Source organism: Biomphalaria glabrata, chromosome 5 (genome assembly GCF_947242115.1).
Source record: "Biomphalaria glabrata chromosome 5, xgBioGlab47.1, whole genome shotgun sequence".
Lineage (NCBI taxonomy): Eukaryota > Metazoa > Mollusca > Gastropoda > Planorbidae > Biomphalaria > Biomphalaria glabrata.
In genome coordinates, this window is record NC_074715.1 from 6,435,837 (window position 1) to 6,460,389 (window position 24,553).

General features: G+C 37.3%; 1 protein-coding gene across 2 annotated transcripts in view; it reads left to right on the forward strand.

Moving 5' to 3' along the window:
• The window catches only part of LOC106058514 (SCY1-like protein 2), a 95,857-nt gene that overhangs the window by 67,878 nt on the left and 3,426 nt on the right, over positions 1-24,553 (forward strand). Inside the window, exons 10-19 of one of the 2 annotated variants that reach the window (XM_056031331.1) lie at positions 1,966-2,142; positions 2,758-2,880; positions 3,517-3,630; positions 3,874-4,006; positions 7,886-8,004; positions 8,897-9,000; positions 10,861-10,970; positions 15,186-15,280; positions 15,891-16,376; positions 24,402-24,521. In XM_056031331.1, coding sequence (XP_055887306.1) covers positions 1,966-2,142; positions 2,758-2,880; positions 3,517-3,630; positions 3,874-4,006; positions 7,886-8,004; positions 8,897-9,000; positions 10,861-10,970; positions 15,186-15,280; positions 15,891-16,376; positions 24,402-24,521 — 1,581 coding nt within the window. The remainder of the gene's footprint in view (positions 1-1,965; positions 2,143-2,757; positions 2,881-3,516; positions 3,631-3,873; positions 4,007-7,885; positions 8,005-8,896; positions 9,001-10,860; positions 10,971-15,185; positions 15,281-15,890; positions 16,377-24,401; positions 24,522-24,553) is intronic. The other variant, XM_056031332.1, reaches the window with a different exon arrangement.

A 24,553-nucleotide genomic window follows, 5' to 3' on the forward strand; every position in this document is an offset into this window, starting at 1 on the left:
CTCGTCTCAAGACACGCAATTTTTAGAAATGATTCTGTAATGATATTGTAAAAACCATAAGGCTGGTTTTAACAGAATCGCTTTCTAAGTAAAACTGTGTAAATGAAGCAAGGTGTTGATAAAGGTAGCGATAGTCCAAGACATGCAAGGAATATGAGATTTTAGGGATAGAGTATCATGGTCAATGACACTCTGGTAATATTCAGTAATAAGGCCCACATGTCTCACAAGCCACACGTACGTAAGTATAGTATAAGATATTATATTTCAAATTATATTTTGATGGACGAACTTTATATAAATGTATGGAAATGTACTGTTACCATGTGCTGGTCAGCATAACTATAGCGATAATGCAATTACATACATTTAAAGCAGATACCCACGTCGTAAAAGTAATCAAGTTATATACATCACATGCATGAGAAATAAAATAACCACATAAGAAATATAACTGCACTTACATGCATAGAGAATTCGCAATAAATCAATATAGCTCAAATACACACCTTTTGTTTTGTCCTAATGGAAAGGGCTTCAGAGACACGATAAAGGCGAATATATCATCGATGTAGCAGAGAATGTGTATCTACAAGAGACCGAAAGTGCTCTTACAATCTAAACCCTTCTAGAGATACTGTAATAGACGAGAGGCATCTCAGGAAATGGTGGCCTAGATTTTTGAAAGGACCGCTAGCGGCTCCAGATCAGTGAACCAGATAACAGAAACAATGCTGTTCAGCTTTATCTCCTTTACGTCGACTTACTTTTTGCCAATGTATTTACGGGGAACCAAGTGGCGATCGAGGTTATGAAAGGTGGTGTCTGTGTGTCTCTGTTACACCCAGTTATCATAGAGGTCCACGTGGGAGGGGCATGAAAAGAAGTGGACAAAGGGAAAACGACCAGACTCGGAATCCCTCAGCTGGGACATATAAACGAAAGCGTTCAAAGTTTCGTGAAGCCAATTCAAGCTATCGCTGTTTTTGTTTGAAAGAGAATGAATTTTAGGGATTCATTTGTTTAGTGTTCAAAATGTCCGTGTTACAATGATACATTGGTGTATTAGTCAGTTTAAGAAATTCACTGTCGAGGACAGATGCTGACGGTGAAAAGAGAACCTTATTGGACCACCGGCGGACAATGTTTAGGTCTGCGCTGGATCCACACGAAATACTGCACTTCTCATTAATATGAGCACTCGAATACGAGCCTTATGATTTAGTTACTACTAACTAGATTAGCATAGATTTATGCTACATTTTGCAAAGCAATTATCAGCTCAAAGGTGACAACAGACCTATGCGTTTTCTTCGTTGTATCTATTTGACTGTTGTAAATAAAACAATAGTACACTTATAATGTATATACTGCATGATGTTAAAAAAAAACTGAAATTTTCCTTTGAAAAAAAAAAGGGTACTTACAATTATGTCAGTGGGATGCGTGGTCGAGAGGCTAAGTACGCTTGAACTTGGCTTGGCTACCTATGAAGTGGGCTCGACACCCGACTCGAGTAGAGTTGTGTTTACTGAGCGCCTAAAGGCAGCACGGAAAACCTTCTCCCAGATACCCCTCCCCCACTGGTCCACAAATGAGATTGGACCATAACGCTCTGAGCGTGCTTTAAGCACGATAGTAGCGCTATGTAAAAACTACTATTATTATTAATGAAACCATGCCATTGTGGGGTTTATTGTAAATTTTCCTAAAAATAATGCAGAGAGTAATTGTATGCATATATAGTTTTTGTTTTCTAAATCATTTTTGTATAAAATTACATGTTGTAAATGTATAAATGATATATCATTATTTTCGTATTATTACTCTTGTTAGACATTGCCACTTAGATGTTGCAGGTTATCATGAGTCTTTAAATTATGGCGATGGTAAATGTTTAACATTGACTAGAAGGTCACGTACTGTATGTACTAAGTGATGGCTTATTGGCCCTATGTATTTCAGAAAATGTTGTACAACAATGTATTACCAGAACTACTGAATGAGTGTAAATCTTCTGACTCCATTGTTTATGCCTTACCTACACTGATCACAATTATAGATTATGCCACAAGAGCGGACTATGTTGATTTGATTATGCCAGATTTTAGAGCCATTCTTGCCAATACTAAGCCAGTGCAGGTATATCAGTATATATGTTAGTTATTCCAGTAAATTGTAGACCATTGATTGTTGCTAATAAATAGGGTTATAGTAAAAAGTAACAATAAAAGTTAAGTAACCATCTCCCGTACTGCCACACACAAACCAAACACCTAGTTATAACATAATAGCCTCACTGTCTAGTGTGAGTCTCTGTAAGGTCTAAGGCTAAGGGAGTAAACCCTACAAAAAAAATGGTTTTTAAGTTTCATAGGCGAGCTAGGCGGGACAGTTGTCAGATCACTTCTCTCTGGCAAATTCCTGCATCCGCCCGACTATTCCATTCATTTCGATCCTGTCAGTATGGAAGAGAGGCGTGTGCAGACGTGTAGTTACCGCCTAGGCTTCCCCCCAGCAATGGTAAGTAACTCCATCTCTGGCAGTAATGTCTCTGAAAAAGACACGGAGTGTAGTAGACACATTTATATGAGTCAAGCGCTTCCTGACTTGGCCAACAAGGGTTCAGTTGATTGTAGTAATACGTAACGGTACCAACAGCCAGCATAATGAGTATTTCCTTCGTATTTCTTATCACTGCCACTTGGCTTCGAGTAGCAATAAAAGTATGTCATTGTCTGTCTATTTCAATCCAAGGCAACTGTATATATACTCAACAAGTTGGACATTCTACTGACCAAGTCGCCAATGGATGAAATTAAGGGAGAAATTCTACCCTTTGTATTTAATACTTTGGATTCTTCTTCGCTTCAGGCTCAGGTAAGAACACTTCAGTCTTTCCTTTATGCTTGCAGGTCAATGTTACATAAAAGCCCTTCCCTGCTCATTCTTAAAGAAACTCCTTGTTGAAAGTTGACTTTCATAAGGCCTATACGTTATACCGAAGCAAAATTTGTATTTGTTTTTCCGCTCTCTGAACATTTCGTTTGAATGACACCAACACAATGAGGGCAGGTCCGCCATTAGGAAAAAACTCGTTTTGGAGAAATGTTGTTTTGAATGTGTTTTGATCCTAGTTAGATCTAGGTATTGTTACACTCCTTAGACATTGTGCTGGTAGGTGAAGTTTTACTAAATAATATGCCTTGTACAAAGTGTTCATTGGTAAGATAGAGAAAGATAGTGTTAATAACGTTTTGGTAAAACATGTTATGTTAGAGAAACTATTGTTTGATAATCTCTCCCAGAGTGTTGGGTGTTGGTTAATTAGCTTTACTTTGGTGTCTCGATAATTTTTCTTACTGAACTTTCATTAACAACTGCCAGGCCTTCTATTTTATGGCAGCACACTAAAAGCTTAGCAGCTAGTCGTATTCGTTTTATTAGGTAAGCTTGCAACACTCTAGATTATATCATGAACATATGATTGATATATCTTAGTATTTCTCCATATAGGAAGCTGCATTGGGTGCTATTGGTGTGATTAAAGAATATCTTGATGACAACATCCTAAGAAAAGTGGTTCTACCTAAAGCTAAATCTTTATTTTTTCGCTCTAACAATGTCAAGGTGATTACAATTAATAATATTCATAATCTTACTGCAAGACATCTTATTTTACTATTATAGTTACTAACTAATGGAATTTTTACTAACCTAATGCATAATTACCAGCCATTATTTAACAATAAAGCTTCCAATCCCAATCCTGCAAATAATAAATACTATTTGCCTAATAGTTGTACATTGAATAATATCATCACTAGCTGATCAAATATGTTGTTGACTCTTTTTCTTTGTTGACTGCTTCAGATCCGTATCAACGCTCTGACATGCATTGATCATTTATTGGACAGTTTAGATAAAATGTTGATACTGGATAATATACTGCCCTTCCTTGCCAATATAACTGCTCAAGATCCAGATGTAATCATGTGTATTGTAGGTTAGTATTGCTCCTTATAACATGAAGATGTTTGGTCTACATACAATGATATAATTGTAATGATAAAAGTGTAATTTATAGTATTTATCATAAACTACAAATATCTTTATAAGTTATAACTTGTGTTGTTGTAATAAGGTCATCGTCTAAGATGTTGCTAAGTATTTATCAATGCAGAATGTCTTTTGTTGCTACTAGTTTTCATCACATATCCCTTATTTTCCCACTTAACAACTATCTAAAACTTTAACACTTGGAACAAAAATTTGTTCTTTGGAATCACTAAACTTTTCCTACATTCTAGGACGACCTGGAACTCACGCATTCTCTCACTTCCAAGTTACTTTCTCTGAAATTGTTTTTCCAATCGAAGTTTTCTCTATTTTTTTTTACATTCTTTCAATATTTTAAAACTATTGAATTGTATTTATTTTAGCGGCCCCCGAAAGGGGAAAACACGCTTTTAGTTTTCTGAGTCCGTCCGTCCCGTTTAGATCTCAGAAACTAGAAGAGAAAATGAAAATCGGACATCATGATATTTCAAAGTTCTGATGCAACGGCTACTTTTTCTTTTCCGAAATTGAACAATCTAATTTTTAAAATTATATATGCTAGCAGATTTTTATATTAAAATTACACCACTTATCAACGAAAAACTTCAGGGGAGGTAATTTTTTTTTTTAAAGTCGTGGACTTCTTCATTAATAAATCAAGCTTCATTCGTAGATGGCAAAAGTGTAAATGGATCATTATAGAATATAGTTTCCAATACTGATTCAAATGTTGTTTTTAAACAAGAATTTTGATACGAACTTCGTTTTAGTTATAAGTTTGAAAATAAATTTAAAAAATCTCTATAGCGAACAGTTTTGACATATCCTCATTATAGGGGCCTACACTTGACAGTCCAAGTAAGACTAAATAGAGCCCAGATATAGATATGTATTGATATGTATTGATAATTTAAACAAAATTTTAATTATTAGGGCAATAACTTATCTTCTGACAGCTTAGGGGTGCAGATTTATTTATTATGTAAACAATAGTATCACATTAAGAAATGAATCGGATACGAACAGCATAGTACACCATTACCGGTAATGAAAGACCTACTATATCATAACATTGGCCTAGGTCTAGTAATTCTAATATTGAACATGTAAATTCATACGAGTTCTATTCTAGATATAGTAGATTCTATATAAAGATTCTATATCGAGCTCTAGATCTAGATAGATAATTAATTAGATCTAGGCCTATACTTAGATCTAATTCTAGATCTACACTTAGAATATTAGATCTATTTCTAGACCTAGACTTAGACCTTGAATCTAGATTTAGATCTAGAACTAGGTCTAAATATAGATAGATCTATGTCTAGTTTGTATGACAAATGACAATAGAGATATTAATTTTTATTTGTGAGGGGAAAGTCTTGTTGAGTCATTTGTACTGTAGCTTAATAAAGTAGGTCAAGATTTTTTTTTTCATGTTGCCAATTTATATAATTTTGTAAGAAGAATATATATATTTTTTAGTTTCTCTTTATTTCATGTAACAAAATATTAATTGTGAATGTATGGATAAGGTTAATAATTATTATTTAAAAAAATATAAGTGTACGCTAAATGAATATATGGGGATTCTGTAGCTGAGGGGTAAAGCACTTGGAACCGCAAGTTCCGTGTTCGAATCCTGGTGAAGACTCTAGATTCTAGATGGACCACTTCGGGGGCCCATTTTGAGTTTGTGTTTCCACACTAACTGTCTTTGTAACCTTGTTTATTATCGTTTTGTTTCCTATTGGGTATTTTCACTCTAAACCAATCACAGTAATTTACGTTTTGTTTACACTTTGATTGTTAAGATCCCGTTTAAGTTCTTTAAGCAATACAATACAATAAGAGAGAAACAGAAAAGAAATGACATAGTGACGATATCATGGAACCTAAAGAAAAACGTAGAAAAAACAAATGGAAAAAAAGATCGGGAAAGATTTTACAAAAAAGAAAAAAATAATATTGTAAATGTACCATATAAAATATCACAGTTGACAATGAAATAATATAATTTACTTTGTGGCCGTCCATCATTCTACCTTGTATTTATTCCCAGTCCCTCCATCCTTCTATGTTTCATTTATTTCCTACCACTTCACAACACCCTTTCACTTTCACCGTCCTACCACTTCACAACACTCCTTCACTTTCACCATCCTACCACTTCACAACACCCTTTCACTTTCACCGTCCTACCACTTCACAACACCCTTTCACTTTCACCGTCCTACCACTTCACAACACTCCTTCACTTTCACCATCCTACCACTTCACAACACCCTTTCACTTTCACCGTCCTACCACTTCACAACAATTTCTGTTATCTTTTTCTCACTCATACTGTACCCCTTTCTTCTCAGCTAGCTCCCTCCCCAACTCCTGTTTCTAGCATTGTCTCTTTTCCATTTATTCGTTCTCCTGTCCTCGACCCAACATCCGAATTCTTGTGTGCAACAAAATAAAATGACTCATAATTGTTTCTGAATGTTTTAATCCAAGGGAAACTCTTCACATTTTATTTTACCGGGACATTTTCCCCCATCCATCAATGGTAGGCCCAACGTTCACCTTCCCGCCACAGCCTCTCCCTTTTATGGCCCTAGAACTTTAGAAGTCCTTACCCCTTTTTTTTTAGGGTCTGTTCTCCATCAATGGGATGGCCAATAACTGGTAAAAATTCCGTATTTTTTCGTCCATCGCATGTTGGAGGATTAGTGATCAGTCAGTCAATTTTTTTATATTGTAGAAAATTAAACAGGAAACCCCAGAACTAGAACATTATTCAATACTTTAACGCAACTCTGTGCAAAAGTTTGTTTTAACTACCTGAAGATACAACGATGACGTCAAAAAATCCACCTGATTGATCGACATAATGGTTAGCAGGTTTAAAGGTTTATCCGACCGACGTCACATCATAATTGACTGACTGCGTGCAAGATAAGGGTTAAGATTAACTAGGTGTCTGTAAATATTACATGCCTGGCTAATTTAGTGTTGATAGATTGGGCAACCATCCTTGCCGTCACGTAAGTATCTGTCAAAGAATTCTACGTAATATAAGTTTGTCAAACATTGATCAAATTGTTGGAGACAATTATCGGCCGCCCAATATTTTACAATATGTACTGACATGCTTAATCAGTGGTTCCCAAAATTTTTCTCATAGACCCCTTGTCATGTTTTCTGGTTTTTGGTATGAAGACCACTTTGGGAATCACTGTGCTAAATCATGCTACCATTATAATGTTATTAATAGTAACGGTTGGAAGGAATGTCTACATTGACTCTACATTTTCTTTTATAAAGTACTAAATATACTGTAGTAACTTCAGTCGCGGACTGAAAGGGTTAATGTGTGTGCGGCCTACTGATACACACGACTCAGGCCAATCACACAAGTCAACGTGTCAACGGCTATCGATAGACAAAGGACAGTACTGCTAGTACATGCAAGTATGACCCGTGTTGTGGTCATGTGATCAAGAGCCTTCACCGCTCGAGAGACAGTGTAAAAGAAATGGCAGTTAAGCCCAGGACAGCAAAACAGTAAGGACTTGTGGTACCTTTGAGTCCTCGACAATGTAGCTGTAGGAGCTAGAGAGACTTGTTATGTTTAGTTAGGCAGTTCTGTTAAGTACAAGAAAGCATTTGAAGTTAGTGTAGCCAATTGTGTTGAATTGGCTGTCGATGTAATTGTAATTCAAACGCCACATTGTTTATTAAAACTCTTGTTGTCAAGTTCTTGTATTAGATGTGCTGTTTGGGGTTTAGCAGTATTTACACTCTAACACTCGTGTGTGTGTTCTTTGTATAACAGGTATTTACAAACACATGCTGAGTGATAAAAAGTTTGGCCTAACTCACAATCTTCTAGCAACCAAAGTGATGCCTTCTTTAATTCCACATACTGTAAATCCTGGACTCACCATGGAACAGGTTCAATACAAATGTAGACTTTTTTGTAGATATATTTATATGGCAAATTAATTATGCTCTTAAGAATATTTAATGAACGAACAGACAAAAAACTGCTGCAAAGATTAGATGGATTCGAGAGCTTTTTTTTAATAGCGTCATATACAATAAGTAAATTAAGTGGATTTGGAAAGTTAGCCGGCATTTATCAAGTCACTGTCAGATGTTTACCCTGTGCGAAAGGGCATTCGAAAATAAGTTCACTAATATAAGTCAGGAAACTCTGGAAATTTGACTAAGGAAATCTTTAAGATTTAGGGATGTTTGGGCTGAAACAGTTTTTGTTTCCGGGCATTACTATTTTTTTTTTAAATACCTCTAGCTTTTAACTGCAGTAAATGGCTCTAGCAATAGATAAATATTTTCAGCATCATATAAGTTAGAGTATCTAGTAAATATCTGTTTTTCACAATGAGCACATGTTACATAAAGAATTCAACATTTTTCTTCTTTCTTTCAGATTTCAAACTCGTTATTTTTAAAATATTTCAATTGTTATCTAAAAAAAATAACCTTAACCATTTTTTTATCTTTAAAATAGGCTGCATATAAATATTTGAAGTAATAAATACATTTGATAAACACAATTGACTGTTTTTTAGAAGTCTGCACAGTATGAATGATTTATTTTAAAAAATAGAGATTTGCTTTAGAAAAAAAAAATCATATTAAATGCAAATTTTTATGTGACGATAAAATTAAAATGAAAATAATATACAATACATTAAAATCAAGATTTCAATTTTAATAACACAAAGAATACAATATAGGCCTACTTGACAATAGGATCTTAATATACATTTCTAGAAACTCCTATTGTCCGCTTGTTTATGATGTGCTGTGTACTCTACAGTTTACGTCCCTTGTGGAAGTACTGAGGGAGATGTTAGAACAAGTGGACAAACAAAGACGTGACAAAATGAAGTTAGAAACTGTCTCCCTTCCAGTACCACCGAGGTAAGAGCATAGTCATTATTGCATTTATGCTACATAAACCAACGAAAAACACGTCATATTTCTCACTGATCTAGCCTAGCATTAATACTTCTCACTGATCTAACCTAGCACTAATACTTCTCATTGATCTAACCTAGCATTAATACTTCTCACTGATCTAGCCTAGCATTAATACTTCTCACTGATCTAGGCTAGCATTAATACTTCTCACTGATCTAGCCTATCATTAATACTCCTCACTGATGTCACCTAGCATAAATAATCCTCACTGATCTAGCCTAGCATAAATATTCCTCACTGATGTCACCTAGCATTAACACTTCTCACTGATCTAACCTAGCATTAATACTTCTCGCTGATGTCACCTAGCCTAATACTTCTCACTAATCTAGCCTAGCATTAATACTTCTCACTGATCTAGACTAGCATTAATACTTCTCACTGATCTAACCTAGCATTAATACTTCTCACTGATCTAGGCTAGCATTAATACTCCTCACTGATGTCACCTAGCATAAATACTCCTCACTGATCTAGCCTAGCATTAATACTCCTCACTGATGTCACCTAGCATAAATATTCCTCACTGATGTCACCTAGCATTAACACTTCTCACTGATCTAACCTAGCATTAATACTTCTCGCTGATGTCACCTAGCATTAATACTTCTCACTAATCTAGCCTAGCATTAATACTTCTCACTGATCTTATCTAGCATTAATACTTCTCACTGATCTAGCATAGCATTTATACTTCTCACTGATCTAACCTAGTATTAATACTTCTCACTGATCTAACCTAGCACTAATACTTCTCATTGATCTAACTTAGCATTAATACTTCTCACTGATCTAACCTAGCATTAATACTTCTCACTGATCTAGACTAGCATTAATACTTCTCACTGATCTAACCTAGCATTAATACTTCTCACTGATCTAGGCTAGCATTAATACTTCTCACTGATCTAGCCTAGCATTAATACTCCTCACTGATGTCACCTAGCATTAACACTTCTCACTGATCTAACGTAGCATTAATACTTCTCGCTGATGTCACCTAGCATTAATACTTCTCACTGATCTAACCTAGCATTAATACTTCTCACTGATCTAACCTAGCATTAATACTTCTAATTGATCTAACCTAGCATTAATACTTCTCACTGATCTTATCTAGCATTAATACTTCTCATTGATCTAAGTTTGAATTAATATCTCAATGCTTCTAATTTTTCATCTGTAGAGCAACACTTTTACACTATTTTAACCGATGCAGTAACTCTTCAGACACACATATTAAGCCAATGCATCAAATGTTATCTTTCCGCTATGAAAACAAATTTTACTTAATGCCATGAAACTTATTTACTTCAAATGAAAGTATCAGATTTGTTCACATAGTTCACATAGTGTGTTCAGGTCAGCCCTAGACACTAGTTCACACTATCAGCGTGTCCTTGTTCCTGCATGACATTTTTCTTTGTCTGGCAATTTATATGGAAGTCATTTCATCAATAATCTAGCATTGACGTCTTCCTATTGGATATAATCAACAATCAGAAATATAATTAGACTTACGAGATTTGTATCGGCGCATTTGTGTGACAAGATAAATGCTTGTGTTTGTCGTTTTTGTTTTAGTCGAGGCTCAGTGTCTTTGTTTCAACTTTTAAAGTCACAACATCATTTTTGATTTCTTTACGATATTCTTTGACACCAGACCAGACCATTGTTGACCAAATTAATTTGAAGTCCAGTCCATTGCTGAGCATATAGCGGACTTCTCGCGCTACTTTGTTGTTTTTTTTTTAACTTTGACTATTTTAAAAGTGTTGATTGAATTTCTGTTGTGTCTAGAGGCTCATTGAAGATGATGAACACAGACAACGAGTCTGACGACAGTTTACCACATCAAGCGCTCCTGATTGAGACACAACGTTCTCAACAACTCCACAAAGTCATGACATGTAAGTAGGTCATGTGTTTGAGAATGGCTTCATGTTTGTTCTTCTTCCTAAAGAAGTTTATGTCATTTGTCAAGTACAAATAAAAAGTATAGTAATATGTTAGTGTCGATTGAAATGTAGACTGTCGTTGACAGTAACCAAATAAATGTCGGCTAAGCAGTTAAGTCAAATGGAGGTAACACTCGAATAACGAAATCCAATAACACAGGCGAAAGGCCAACAGTAAAAGATAGTCAACGCTGATAGTGAATGTCGAACAAGACGTTTAATTATAACGAAGGAAACCGTCGAATGTCGTCAAGCTAAATCTTTACCGCCATAGGAAGCGCAAACTTACGCATTTTCTGATTCGGCCAGCGAGGAAGGCTTACTTGTGCGATTATTTATTGGTATGTTTATTATATGAACATCTAGATCTAACACTAGATCTTAAGTTCTGATTTTAACTCTTAACATACATAGATAGTGTATGGAACTTAAAAATGCCTGAATTAACGGAAAGCCTATTTTTCTCTTTTGTCAACTGAGCGTTGATCAGCATAAGACAATCTTTAAACGTTCATTTGACTTGCAAGTTTATTACAAAGAGGAATAAAAGCGTCTCGCTTCGCACTCTCGAAAAGTCTTATGACAACGCGTGAGTTATTGTGTTTAAATCTCTGTCTCTGTGGCATTTTACGTCTCGAGAGACGATCTTTTCCCTTTGCAACTTCTTGTGTGACTAAAGAGGCCAATCCTTGATACACAGCTGCGATTGCAGGTTGTTTGTTTTAATCACAAGGTATTTAATGGACTGAGTTAGTTCAATTGATACAATGTATTTTTAGTGAAAAAACAGCCAAAAAAAACGGACTTTTTCACACTTTAGGCCAATACCTGACAGACAAATGGCATGACCCCACGATAGAAGTTATGTCCTCCTTTGGGCGGACGTCTGGTTATCATAATTGCACGGATATAAAGTATTGTTGTAAATTCAAGGAAAGCACTCAACAGAGGAAGAATAACATTGACAATGATTTAATAAATATAACAAAGAACACACACAAACCACAGGATGTCAGGTTCTCTTAGATCTAGTTTGATCTTTTCAAAATAAGCCGACATTCACCATCATGTTTCTATTTTCTCTCTGGTATTTTCAACGTTCGTGTGGAACAATTGCTAGTGTACACCAAGTGCGCACCATGTATATCAATGCGGGAACAGAGTTACAACACTGCTCCCCCTCCTCAAACCTGTTCGTCCCGAACAGAACCTGTAGCGCCACAGTACTGATGGAGTCGATCCACATGGACGACCTTCAGCTTAGACCGTGCACTTTTCTGTATCCTATATCCTCTTTACGACGCGGTATGGACCTTACCAGTCTCTTTGTAGCTTTGGGGATCTCCCTTTCCGCCTCCGAGGGTTGTACAACCATACCAGATCGGTCTATTGAAACCCAGAGGAATTGGCCCGTTTGTCATATCGTTTCGAGTCGCTATTGATCCTGATCTTATTTCGGGCTAGATCATGAACACTCTCCATTCTTTTTCGAAGATTGAATACATACTCGGAGGCAGTGACTGGTGTATCTCCCAGAAGACCAAATAATAGATCACATGGTAATCTAAGTTCACGACCAAACAACATCTTTGCTGGTGTATATCCTGTGCTAGCGTGAATGGATCCTCTATATGACATAAATAACGGAATATAAATATCCCAGTCGTCTTGTCGTTCATCGACAACCTTTGAAAGGTGCTGCTCCAGGGTTTGGTTGAATCGCTCCACCATTCCATCTGATTGGGGGTGAAGAGGGGTAGTGCGAGTCTTCGTGATTCCACATTTTTTGGAAGACTTTGGATTCGAAGTTTCGGCCATGGTCGGAGTGTAACTCAATAGGGGCACCAAACCGACTAATCCTATTTTGTACTAGTGTATCAGCTACCGTGATGGCTTCTTGATTAGGAATTGCGTATGCCTCAAGCCATTTGGTAAAGTAATCAATTGCCACCAAGATGTACCTATTCCCTTTCTTGGTTTCAGGAAATGGCCCAGTTACATACATTGCTATTCTCTCAAAGGGGACACCTACGTTGTACTGCCGGATATGCCACCTTATTTTACGTTGTGGGCCCTTTAATGCCTCACAGACGTCGCATCTTCGACACCATTCCTCCACGTCTTCTCGATACCCTTTCCAAAGTCTTGTTAACACCGAGATGAGATCCACTGGAGATATTATGCATCTCTTCTAGTACTTCAGTCACTCTTAGACAACATCAGCTGAAGACGATTAGTTGTGCCGTCCTCGGATTCCCATACCCTATTGATGACATCATTAACGACCGTCAGCGAGTCCGACTGAGCCCAGTATGCTTTGGTGGCAGCCCCTTTCTCTGAGATGTGTTGCCAGTCTGGTCGTTGTCCGTCCTCATTCCATAAGAGAATGGAAGCTAGATCTTCATCTTTTAGTTGATCTTCCCGTATCTTTTCATTAGACCAGGATGATCCGGAAATATTCACCTCTAAACGATGACAATCAACGATCGCCTCTCTTTTGTCAGCTTTCCTGCAATATTTGCATTCCATATTACAGGGTCAACGAGACATTGCATCAGCATTCTGATGGATCTGTCCTTTACCATGTGTAATGTCAAATTCGCAAGTTTGTAGACGTTCAATCCATCTGTCTCTATTTCCTCTCTGGTATTTTCAACAGTGTGGAACAGTGTGCTAGTGCGCACCATGTATATCAGCGCGGGAACAGAGTTACAACAGTATGTTATAGTCAACATATATGTACCAAGAGCACAGATTGAATAGTTTCCACTTGCGCTGCCTGAGACGCATAATGTGCATCTCTTGGGTGGATCATGTCTTCAATCAGCAGTTGAAATTGGCCAATATGCACAGCATTTATGCTCTTCTGAGACAAAAAAGACTACGCTGGCTCGGACATGTAACCCACATGCCAAATGGTAAAATCCCGAAAGATATCTTATATTCTAAGCTTGTGGAGGGAGTCAGACCCAAGGGACGCCCAAGACTAACCTATTGAGATGTCTGCAGCAGACATGAGAACCACAGGCATCAACGAAAGTATGTGGAGGAAATAGCCCCAGAAGTGCATGGGGACACACAGTGCGTGTTGGTACGATCCTATCCGAGAGCAAAAGAAATGAAGCTGCCTTAATCAAGAGAAGAAAAAAGTAAACTGCCCTATCAGCTAGAGCTGAAACAGAAACATATGCATGCCGAACTGTGGCAAAATCTGCCCCGTCTCAAGAAAAAAAACAACCTATGATTCATCTGGGCGCATCCATTGTTTTCCGAGATATAAGGAGCCATATATATTGTTTCATTTCTACATTTAGTTGGGATTTCACATATAAAGGTATCTAGCAAAGTTTGTTTTGGCAAAATAAAAATCCATTTGAATGTCACCTCCTAATGTCCCCCCACCCGGTCCTTTCCCCTAGCGACGCTACTGATTTTTACTAACTTATTAAAATGTTTACTACTGGAATTGTGAATAAACTGTTTTAATACTTCAGTTGTACTTTGTATAACACTTAGAGCACTCCACTGATATTCAATAAATAGAGGAAGGAATCCTTGAAGTATTAAGGGCACGACATGGCCTAAATTGTGCCAACACCAAAATATTAAATACCAGTGAGCTTCACGTTCCAGCAAACAGGCATTGGACGTGGTGAGGATATAAGAAAGACTTGCTAAATTCGTGGAGATGACCCTCCCTCGGCTAGTGGCGATACTTTAAAGGTACACTTCATGGACTCAGCCTATGGTATTGTCGTGGAAGGAGGAATCCTTCATGGACTCAGCCTATGGTATTGTCGTGGAAGGAGGAACCCTTCATGGACTCAGCCTATGGTATTGTCGTGGAAGGAGGAACGCATGACGTTGTAGTGTCTGTATGTGATTTATTGTTCATCTAGTTCATGGGGAACCTCCGGACAGAGGGGTAGGTGAAGAGCCATCTACCATTCCTGGCCCCTGTGTAAAATCCTTCCTGTTGGTAAAAGGGTCAGTAATGGGCACGAGCTCGACCCTAATGGAACACTCAACAAGGTGGGTCTGCATAGCCTGGGAAAGACTGCACTCTAACATATTCTTCCGCTAAAAAAAAACAACAATGTCAATTCTTAGTCCGACATTTTTTGAATTTATTGATTTTTTAAACGTTTTTGACTTTGACATTTTTAGCCCCAGGAACACCAGAAACACAACGCAATAAAATCAACAGCAGTCCAAAGGCCAACCGAAAAAATCAAAGTTTACAGTGTCTTGGTATGAGTTTGGTAAGTTTGACTTTGTACAATCAGGCTATAACTTTTCAATGAATGATACATCTGTGCATTGTAATAATACCTCATTATGGCATTGGAAACTATTCGATAGTATCAAGTAGTATTAAACAGTTACTTAAGCATATAAGCATTGACATATATACTAGATGATTTAAAGTGCAGTACTATGACTAAGACTATTGATACTTATTGGAAATTTGTTGTGATTATATGATACAGATGGATACGGATCAAATGATTTTCCAATAAATATATTTGATAGATTGTGTATATAACTAGAAAATAATTACTAGCTGGTTGTCCAGACTGCGAAAATGTTTTAATGTGCATTTATTTTTCAATGAATAAGAGAGACTCTGATTAGTGTCAACTGAAAGTTGTTTTTACTATGAATGTACAATTTAAAGTTTTTCTTAATATTGCCTAAGCTGGTATATGTATTAGACATGTAGTAAGTTTATAAGTAATGGAAAAAATGTTTGGCATTGTAATTAGATTACTCTTATGCCAAATTGTAATAATTGGAGTACTCATGTCAAATCAAGTACTCTTGCACTATTCCTTTAATCAATGTGTTGGTAATCCTATTATGTTGTTTCAGGATGAGAAGTCCACCTTAGACAAACCTACTGATACTTTGAGACGCCATAGCCTAGTACCGCCACCATCTGGCAGTACTAATGGCCCAGTAGCCAGCAGCAATAACCCAACCATTTCAATCACCACTGATGATTTAAGTCCAGACAGACCAAGACGACCAAGCACTCACAGCCTGGGACCTTTCTCTGTAAGTGGATTGACCGATTTCCTCCACCGGGGGAGTGTGTCTTCTGAAAGGAACAGTGGGGTATCCCACCGTCGGCCCAGCATGGCCGGCATACTGCCTATTACTTCCGCCGATAGCCGTCGACCGAGTACTCATAGTGTTGGCATTCTTCCGATTTCTATGTTTGGAGAGGGCGGGGAAAAGCCCCGGAGACCTAGCACCCATAGCCTTGGGGTGTTTCCTTTTGGTTGCTTTGGCGAGGACAAACCAGAACGTCCCCGACGATGTAGCACTCACAGCTTAGGTCCTCTAGTGGTGCCTGTAAGTTTTGACAGTGCCCTTTGTTGTTGCACCTATCCTTTTTAGTTGTGTTTGCATTCCTTACCCTTCTTTATTATTTTGTTCTTTCAAGGTATTGTTTCCTCGTTTGTTATGACAATAAACCTCTTTGTGAACTCTCTTACACTAAATATCTACTACAGCATTTGAATCTCTTACTTAAAGTATCTACACCATCATTTTTTATTATTATAGAACTAGGTTAGGTTTCACAAGTATCTAGTGATAGCCTACACATACTTCAACTAGCATATTAGTACAAGCAAACATTTGTTTTTATGCACATATTTTCACAACACTTGAGTAAGTTTATGCACATAACAGATAATATAATGAAGCCATTTAAAATGATGTGTTTCTGTATGTTGTGTGAACAATAACAATCTACTTCAGATTGAAGCTGGCAACCTGCATGTCTCTAAGATCTATACTCTCTAGTTTAATATAAAACTAAGGATGATATGCAGTTTGATACAGTTCATTTGTGTCATTGCCCTTCTATTCCAATGTCATTTTTTTTCTGTTGTTACAATACATTATATATAAACGCATATTTTTATAGAAGAGTTTTACTATTTAATGAATAAACTATAGTTATATCGTAAGTAATTGTAGACACCTTGGAAGATTTTGTTGACAGATTGAATAATTTCAATTTTTAGATACATAATCTAGAAGGATCTAGGTAATCAATCTATTTAAATATACATAAGATGATTTAAATCAACATGAATTATTTCCATCTAGGATTTTTGAAACATTATCTCAATGGAAACAACCAGGAAATGGCTTTGTTTCATATATTTGCGTGAATATCCGAGAAATGATTTTGCATTATTTCTAAACTTTGAAAACTAAAGATCATTACTTTTCTAAGATAGAAAAGATTGATTGGGGCGAAAAAAAGAGTTTACGTACATAAAAATGTATATATGTATAAGTCTGTGAATCGATCAATCGTGGATAAGAATTTATTTCCGGTTTTTAGTCTAGATATAATTTATTAAGTCTATGATTATACCCTTGTGTTCAATTTTTGGTATTTCTCCAAAATGGATTCAGTCTATAAAATAAAGCTTAAATACATTTATTCAATGGCACAAAAAATAGACTTTCTTCTCTTTTTTTTTTAAAGCATTTTCCCCCCTAAAATATGAAATATCTGCTTGTGTTAGTGTGTAAAAATTATAAAAACAAAATGAAATCAACAATTCTTTGGTACGTAACTTGCCATTGTGAATTAAAACCACTATCACTAAAACTAAATCGACAATTTCATTTCTCTTTTTCGAGAACACAGGCAATCAATCTTTTGTGCGTGTATGTAGAAAATCACTCATATATAAAATGTAAATTCTGTTGAATTATAAGAAAAACTAGATCTAGGCTACATGAAAATTCTAGAATAAAAAAAAATGAATGTGAAGGTGTGTTGAATAAACTTACGTCTTTTTGTAAGCACATTTCTTCTTTCTTCCCCTAACTTGGAAATAGCTGCAAGTATGTGTGTGTGTATATGTATATAAGTATATATATATATATATATGGCTCCTTTTGTCTCGAAAGGCAATGGGTGCGCCCAGATGAGTCACTGGTTTTGGTTTAATCTTGAGACGGGGCAGAATCTGGTGTGGCTAATCAAACCAATTCTAGAACGGCAGACTTTGCCACAATTCATACATGTGTATGCCAGTGATTCAGGGCTAGCGGACAGGGCAGCTTTCTTTTTTTTTTCCCTCTTGATTAAAGCCGCTTCAATTCTTTTGTTCTCTGCGAGGGTTGTCCCAGCACGCACAGTCTGTCTCCATGCACTCCGGTCTTTGGCTATGTTTTCCCACATACTTTCGCTTATGCCTGTGGCTCTCATGTCTCGCTTGCAGACATCTCTATATGTTCGTCTTGGGCGGCCCTTGGGTCTGACTCCTTCCACAAGCTCAGCATATAAGATATCTTTCGGGATTATACCATCTGGCATGCGGGTGACATGTCCGAGCCAGCGTAGTCTTCTGTGTGTCAGGAGAGCATACATGCTGTTCATATTGGCCAATCTCAAAACTTCCTGATTGGAGACATGATGCCCATTATGCGTCTCAGGCAGCGCAAGTGGAAACTATTCAATCTGTGCTCTTGGTACATGTATGTTGACCAGCTTTCACTGCCATAAAGGAGAGTGCTCACAACACAGGCGTTGTAGACTAGGATTTTGGTCGCTGTGGTCAATTTACCATTTTCCCAGACGCGCTTGGAGTTTTGCCAATGCTGTGGTAGCTTTTCCTATCCTTTTTGTCAGCTCGATGTCTATATAGAAGTTACTGACAATTGTTGAACCCAAGTAGGTAAATTCCTGCACCACTGAAAGGGTGTGGTTCCCAATATGTATTGTAGGTATTTTCTGTGTGTGTGTACTGAGTTATCAAAACACTCTGAAATTAATAATTCTTTAGTGTAGTAACTCACTATTTTGGACACTTTCAAAAGTTAACTAACAAATCCAAATAGATATTTTCAGTTTTTTTTTCTTCAAGAGCATGGCGTATCCTTAGTCTTGAATGAGAGAGAGCGAATGGGAAAGAGGGAGAAGTACAGAGAAGGAGAAAGAGGGAGAAGTACAGAAAAGGAGAAAGAGGGAGAAGTACAGAAAAGGAGAAAGAGGGAGAAGTACAGAGTAGGAGAAAGAGGGAGAAGTACAGAGAAGGAGAAAGAGGGAGAAGTACAGAAAAGGAGAAAGAGGGAGAAGTACAGAGAAGGAGAATATATATGTAGAGTGACACTAGAATTCAAGAGTTAAAAATGTGTGCGTTGGTGGGTGGCCATTCCGATTCAAGTGAAAAGTCTGTGAACAATTATTACGATGTGCAGGGTACAAAAAAAATGGAGGTCCGGAAATAGAAAAAAGGAGAGAGAAGCGTTTTAGAATTCACGGACTTAAAACATAAGTTGGGTGGGATAATTAAAATGCTGTCCATTTTATTAGAAACAAAAATGAAAAAAAAAAAAGATTTCCAGTATGAATGCGAGTGTATGGGTGTTATAAAGCGTTATAAAGTCTGCGAGGGACTGGGACAGCATTACGATTCGCACCTCCCACATCGACCTCCAGCAGAACATGGTTATTAGTTAGGCATTCTTGCCCATAATGGAACGCAGGCACCATTGATGGTTGTTTTTATTTCAGAACCTCTATTGATATTAGTGCTGAAGATATCAGTCATTCTACTTGCATCGCTTACCAAACAGCGCACCAGTTGGGGTCCATCACATACCTTTGCAATCTTATTTTTCTTTTCAGGCAATTTGATTCAGGGAGGGGAATATTATGGATTTCAAACAAATACCAAATATTTAATTTCGTCTGTTAAAAGTCTATTTTCATAATAAGACATCAACTATGCCCATAAAAGGTATGCTAAACCGGCCCATTTTTAAGTTCTTAGCGTAAATATCTTGCTTTAATCCGAATTCGACCAATGACCATTCAGACATTTTATATAATTCATAATATAAAAAAAAATGTGTTTCGATTATATTACATAATTCTGGAACAAGGTGTCGCTCCTTCAGTGTCACGCTGCTTCTAGTCAATAGTACATAGTACAAAGCTGCTTCTCGTTTGGATATGTGGTATTAAGAGACATAAGCTTCTTTCAGTTAGAAAGAACATCTCTACAAAAAGACCAAGCACCTAAGTTCTCAACAAAATTATGAAATAGAATAGACAGGAGTCCATCACTCGAAGCGTATACTTACGGTTTGGGTCAGATGACGGTATTGGAGTACAATGAATCCTTGACCCGTAGAGCCAAGTCTTGTACCTAGTTTTTCAATTCGTAGATATCGGCAGTGAAACAGCAAGAGTACAGGAAGAGGCTGCGGATTGTGTCTGTGATGTATGCTGACACTCAAGAAAATCAAATCCAATGAGTAATGACCTAAAAGACATTGTTAGACGGGGAGGTCCAACCTTTTATATCAACGCGCTAATTCTTTTCACTTATAATTCAGATGCGCCTTTTACCCAATTTCAGTTCTTTGAAAATTTAGTAAATTGGACATATTAGCAGATAATTATATCCAGTATAATGATTGGATATAGAGGAAGGATTTCATAAAAAAAACAAGATATAAATGTTTTAGATTTTTTGTTTTTCTATCTTTTTTTTAAATTCTAGAACTCAATGTAGTGCGCCATAGTAATAGTGCAATCGTTTGACCACCCCTTGTGTAAGAGGAAGTAAGAAGCAGAATTTATGAAATTACTCGACACGCGAATTTATAAAAAAAAAGGTTACAGTTTGTGTGGAAATACAAACTCTAAATCGGCCACCAAAGTGGTCCACCCAGGCAGGTAAAAAGGCAGGGTTGAATATTTTCAGAAAGAATATCAGAATGAAATTCTATCAAAGGCAAAGGAAGAGAAGAATGAAGAAAGAAGGTTGACAGAACTTGCGTGGTTGCCTCAACGGTCCAGCAGACCAATGGATAGGTGAAAGTGAAGGTAAAGTTAGATTTGAACCTGGCCTATCTGATGTCATATTATTATTGGCCTCCTTCAGTCGTAGAACGACTATGGTTCATCTCAGAGCACACTTCCTCATGTGGTTGTGGAGCCCTATTTTGGAGAGACACTCCCGTCCACAGATAGCGCACGTTAAGGTGGCTTTTGCTTTGGTGGTAGAGGAGCTGGCCGTTTTTCGGATTGTACGTTTTTCTTCCTGAGCTGAGACCCATGTACTTTCACTGTCCATAGCTTTCTTGGTCACTGTCTCTCTCCATCTGGTGCGGTCTAGAGCTGTGTCTTACCAATTGTCAGTAGCTGTAAAGATGCTGGGAATACCTGATCGCGCAAGGATCTCAGTATTGCACACTTGTTCTTTCCATGTGACTTTCAAGATCCTACGGAGACATCTCAAATGGATGAGTTCAGTTTTCTCTCTTGCTTTGCGTAGATGGTCCATGATTCACTGCCATACAGCAGCGTACGCATGCCTTGTAGACTTCCATTTTGGTCACCGTAGTTAGCTTATGGTTTTCCCAAACTCTTGGCCTGAGTCTAGCGAAGGTCGAGGCAGCCTTCCCTATGCGGTTTTTTTTATCTCCCCTTTAGAGACAGATTATCTGTAATTGTGGATCCCAGATAGCAGAATTCGTTTACGGCTTCCAGCTTGTTATCGTCTATGAGGATGGAGGGTGGTGCTGTAGCAGGTGGTCCCATAACATTTGTTTTCTTCGTGCTAATAGTCAAGCCATATTCTTTACAGGCCTGAGAGAAGCGGGGCATTAGTGAGTGAAGTTCCTCTTGAGTGTGTGCCACTACCGCTGCGTCATCCGCGAATAGCATATCTCTTACGAGGGTGGCTCTGATTTTAGTTTTGGCCCTCAGTCTGGCAATATTTAGGAGTTTGCCATCAAATCTGGAATCGAGATAGATGCCTTCGGTGGATTTGTCAAACGCGTTGTGAATCAGCAGTGAAAATAGTATTCCAAAGAGGGTTGGGGCCAGGACACATCCTTGTTTAACTCCGCTGTTTATACTGAAACTTTCAGAGCTGGCACCGTTGAATTGCACTGTACCCATCATATTTTGGTGGAAAGATATGATTACATTTAGTAGCTTGGGTGGACAGCCTATTATCTGTAAAATTTTAAAGAGGCCATCTCTGCTAACTAGATCGAAGGCCTTTGTCAGGTCAATGAACGCAATATACAAAGGCATCCTTTGTTCTCTGCACTTTTCCTGGAGTTGGCGGATGGAAAAAATCATGTCAATCGTGGATCTCCCTGAGCGAAAGCCGCATTGTGATTCTGGATAGACCCGATCAGCGTGTTTTTGTAGCCTGGGAAGTATCACTCGAGCAAAGACTTTGCCTACAATACTTAGGAGGGAGATTCCCCTGTAATTGTTGCAGTCACTTTTGTCACCTTTGTTCTTATACAGTGTAATGATTTTAGCTTTCCGCAGGTCTTGTGGCACAGCACCTTCTTGCCAACATTTGCAAAGCAGTTCGTGTAGAGGTTGAATTAGAGTAGTTTTGCATTGTTTTAGAAGATCTGGGGGGATACCATCGCATCCGGGTGCTTTGCGGGCAGCAATATTGTCTATGGCTTTGTTGAGCTCTGACAGGGTGGATGTTTCGTCTAGCTCGTTCATTGTAGGTAATTGTATGATGGCCTTAAGGGCTGAGTCAGAGACTGAGCTTGTTGTGGCGTAGAGCTCAGAGTAATGTTCTACCCAATGTTTGCATTTGTTAGCACTTGTCTGTGATAATTTCCCCAGTTGTTGATTTAAGAGGTGCTGTCTTGTTTTGGGAGGGTACGAGAGACTTTTTGATTCCTTCGTACATCCCTCTTATGTTGCCCACTTGGGCTGCGAGCTGAATATTCTTACTGAGCTCCACCCAGTATTCATTGGCACAGATCCTTGCTGTCCTCTGTGCATTGTCATATAATAATTACCAATTAATCTAATTGTTTTGTAAAGGGTCAATGTCTTATTCAAAGCGTCAAAAAAAAACAAAACACCCCAACATTTCCGTATGAAAAAATAATTCTTAAGTGTAAGTGTCTTATTTGTACTAAATATTGTTTTGTAAATGTAGTAGTTAGTATAACGGAACCTACTTAATAATACATTTGTAAAATTTTATTTTTGACAAAAATCTAAAACCGTTTGCAAAATTGTGTTGAAAATATGGTACATTGTCATCTCCCTTACTAAATAGCCTCCCGTAATTGTTACTATTAATAGTTGTAAAAGTGGTGTATTTTTATGAAAAAAAAATTGCTTGCATACTTGATTTTAAAAATTAAATTTTTCGCTTTCAGAAAAGAAAAAAGTAGCCGTTGCATCAGAACTTTGAATGGTCTAAAATATTATGATCTCGGATTTTCACTATCTTTTCTAGTTTACCAGATGTAAATGGGACGGAAGGACCACACAAAACTAATAGCGTCTTTTCCCCTTTCAGGGGGCCGCTATAAAAAAACAATTTTAGCAATCTTGTGACACTTTTGACATTTACATGTAGGTCATGGCATTGTCTTAGTGTTGTCTGGAAAATGATGAAGAACTTCACTATATTTATCTTTGCAAATAGCTCTTATATATAAAATACGGCCTAAGCATGAGGTCAGCCGAAGGGGTAAGTGGCCGGCCAGTTCTCGAATCAAAATACTGGGGTTCGGCATGTCTTGAAATCCTATTTCACTGCTCCGTTTGCTAAATGTATTACCAGTTTTGTTTGTGTTTATAAATTGTCTCCCTTGCTCAGCGTGTTTGAAGTGAAATATATATACTTTCTACTACAACTTGTCATGTTTCTGTTCATTTTAATAACCTTTTTTTTAACGTGACAGCCTGGTTTTGACCACAAGCCATTTGATGTGGAATATTGTGTTCAATGTTGTTTTAAACACATCTGGAAGTTTTTTTTTAACTGTACTTTCCAAATGCTATACATGTATGTTTTGTTATGCATTGTTTTTTATTTTACATTATAATATAATGTTTTTTTCAAAAGTGGTTCTACTAGATAAATATCCAAAATGTGTTACTTCTATTACAGTACGATTCAACATTTGTCTAAAGAGTCTCTTCATTAAGTTTGGATTACATCTCAAATCTTACTTAGACTTCTCAATGCTTACTTAGACTTCTCAATGCTTACTTAGACATCTCAATGCTTACTTAGACATCTCAACGCTTACTTAGACTTCTCAATGCTTACTTAGACTTCTCAATGCTTACTTAGACTTCTCAACGCTTACTTAGACTTCTAAATGCTTACTTAGACATCTCAACGCTTACTTAGACTTCTCAATGCTTACTTAGACTTCTCAATACTTACTTAGACTTCTCAATGCTTACTTAGACTTCTCAACGCTTACTTAGACTTCTCAATGCTTACTTAGACTTCTCAATGCTTACTTAGACATCTCAACGCTTACTTAGACTTCTAAATGCTTACTTAGACTTCACATACTTACGTGGTCTTTGTGTCTTCCTCCAAGGACTTAGACAGACGAGGTAGTCGTGGCAGTATATTTGGAACTTTAGGACTGGGTGATCTCACAGGGGGGAGTTCACACAATCAGAGGAGGCCAAGTTTTCAAGCGTTTGGAGAAAGTGTGGTAGATATTCTTGTATAGTCTTAGTTTAGTTG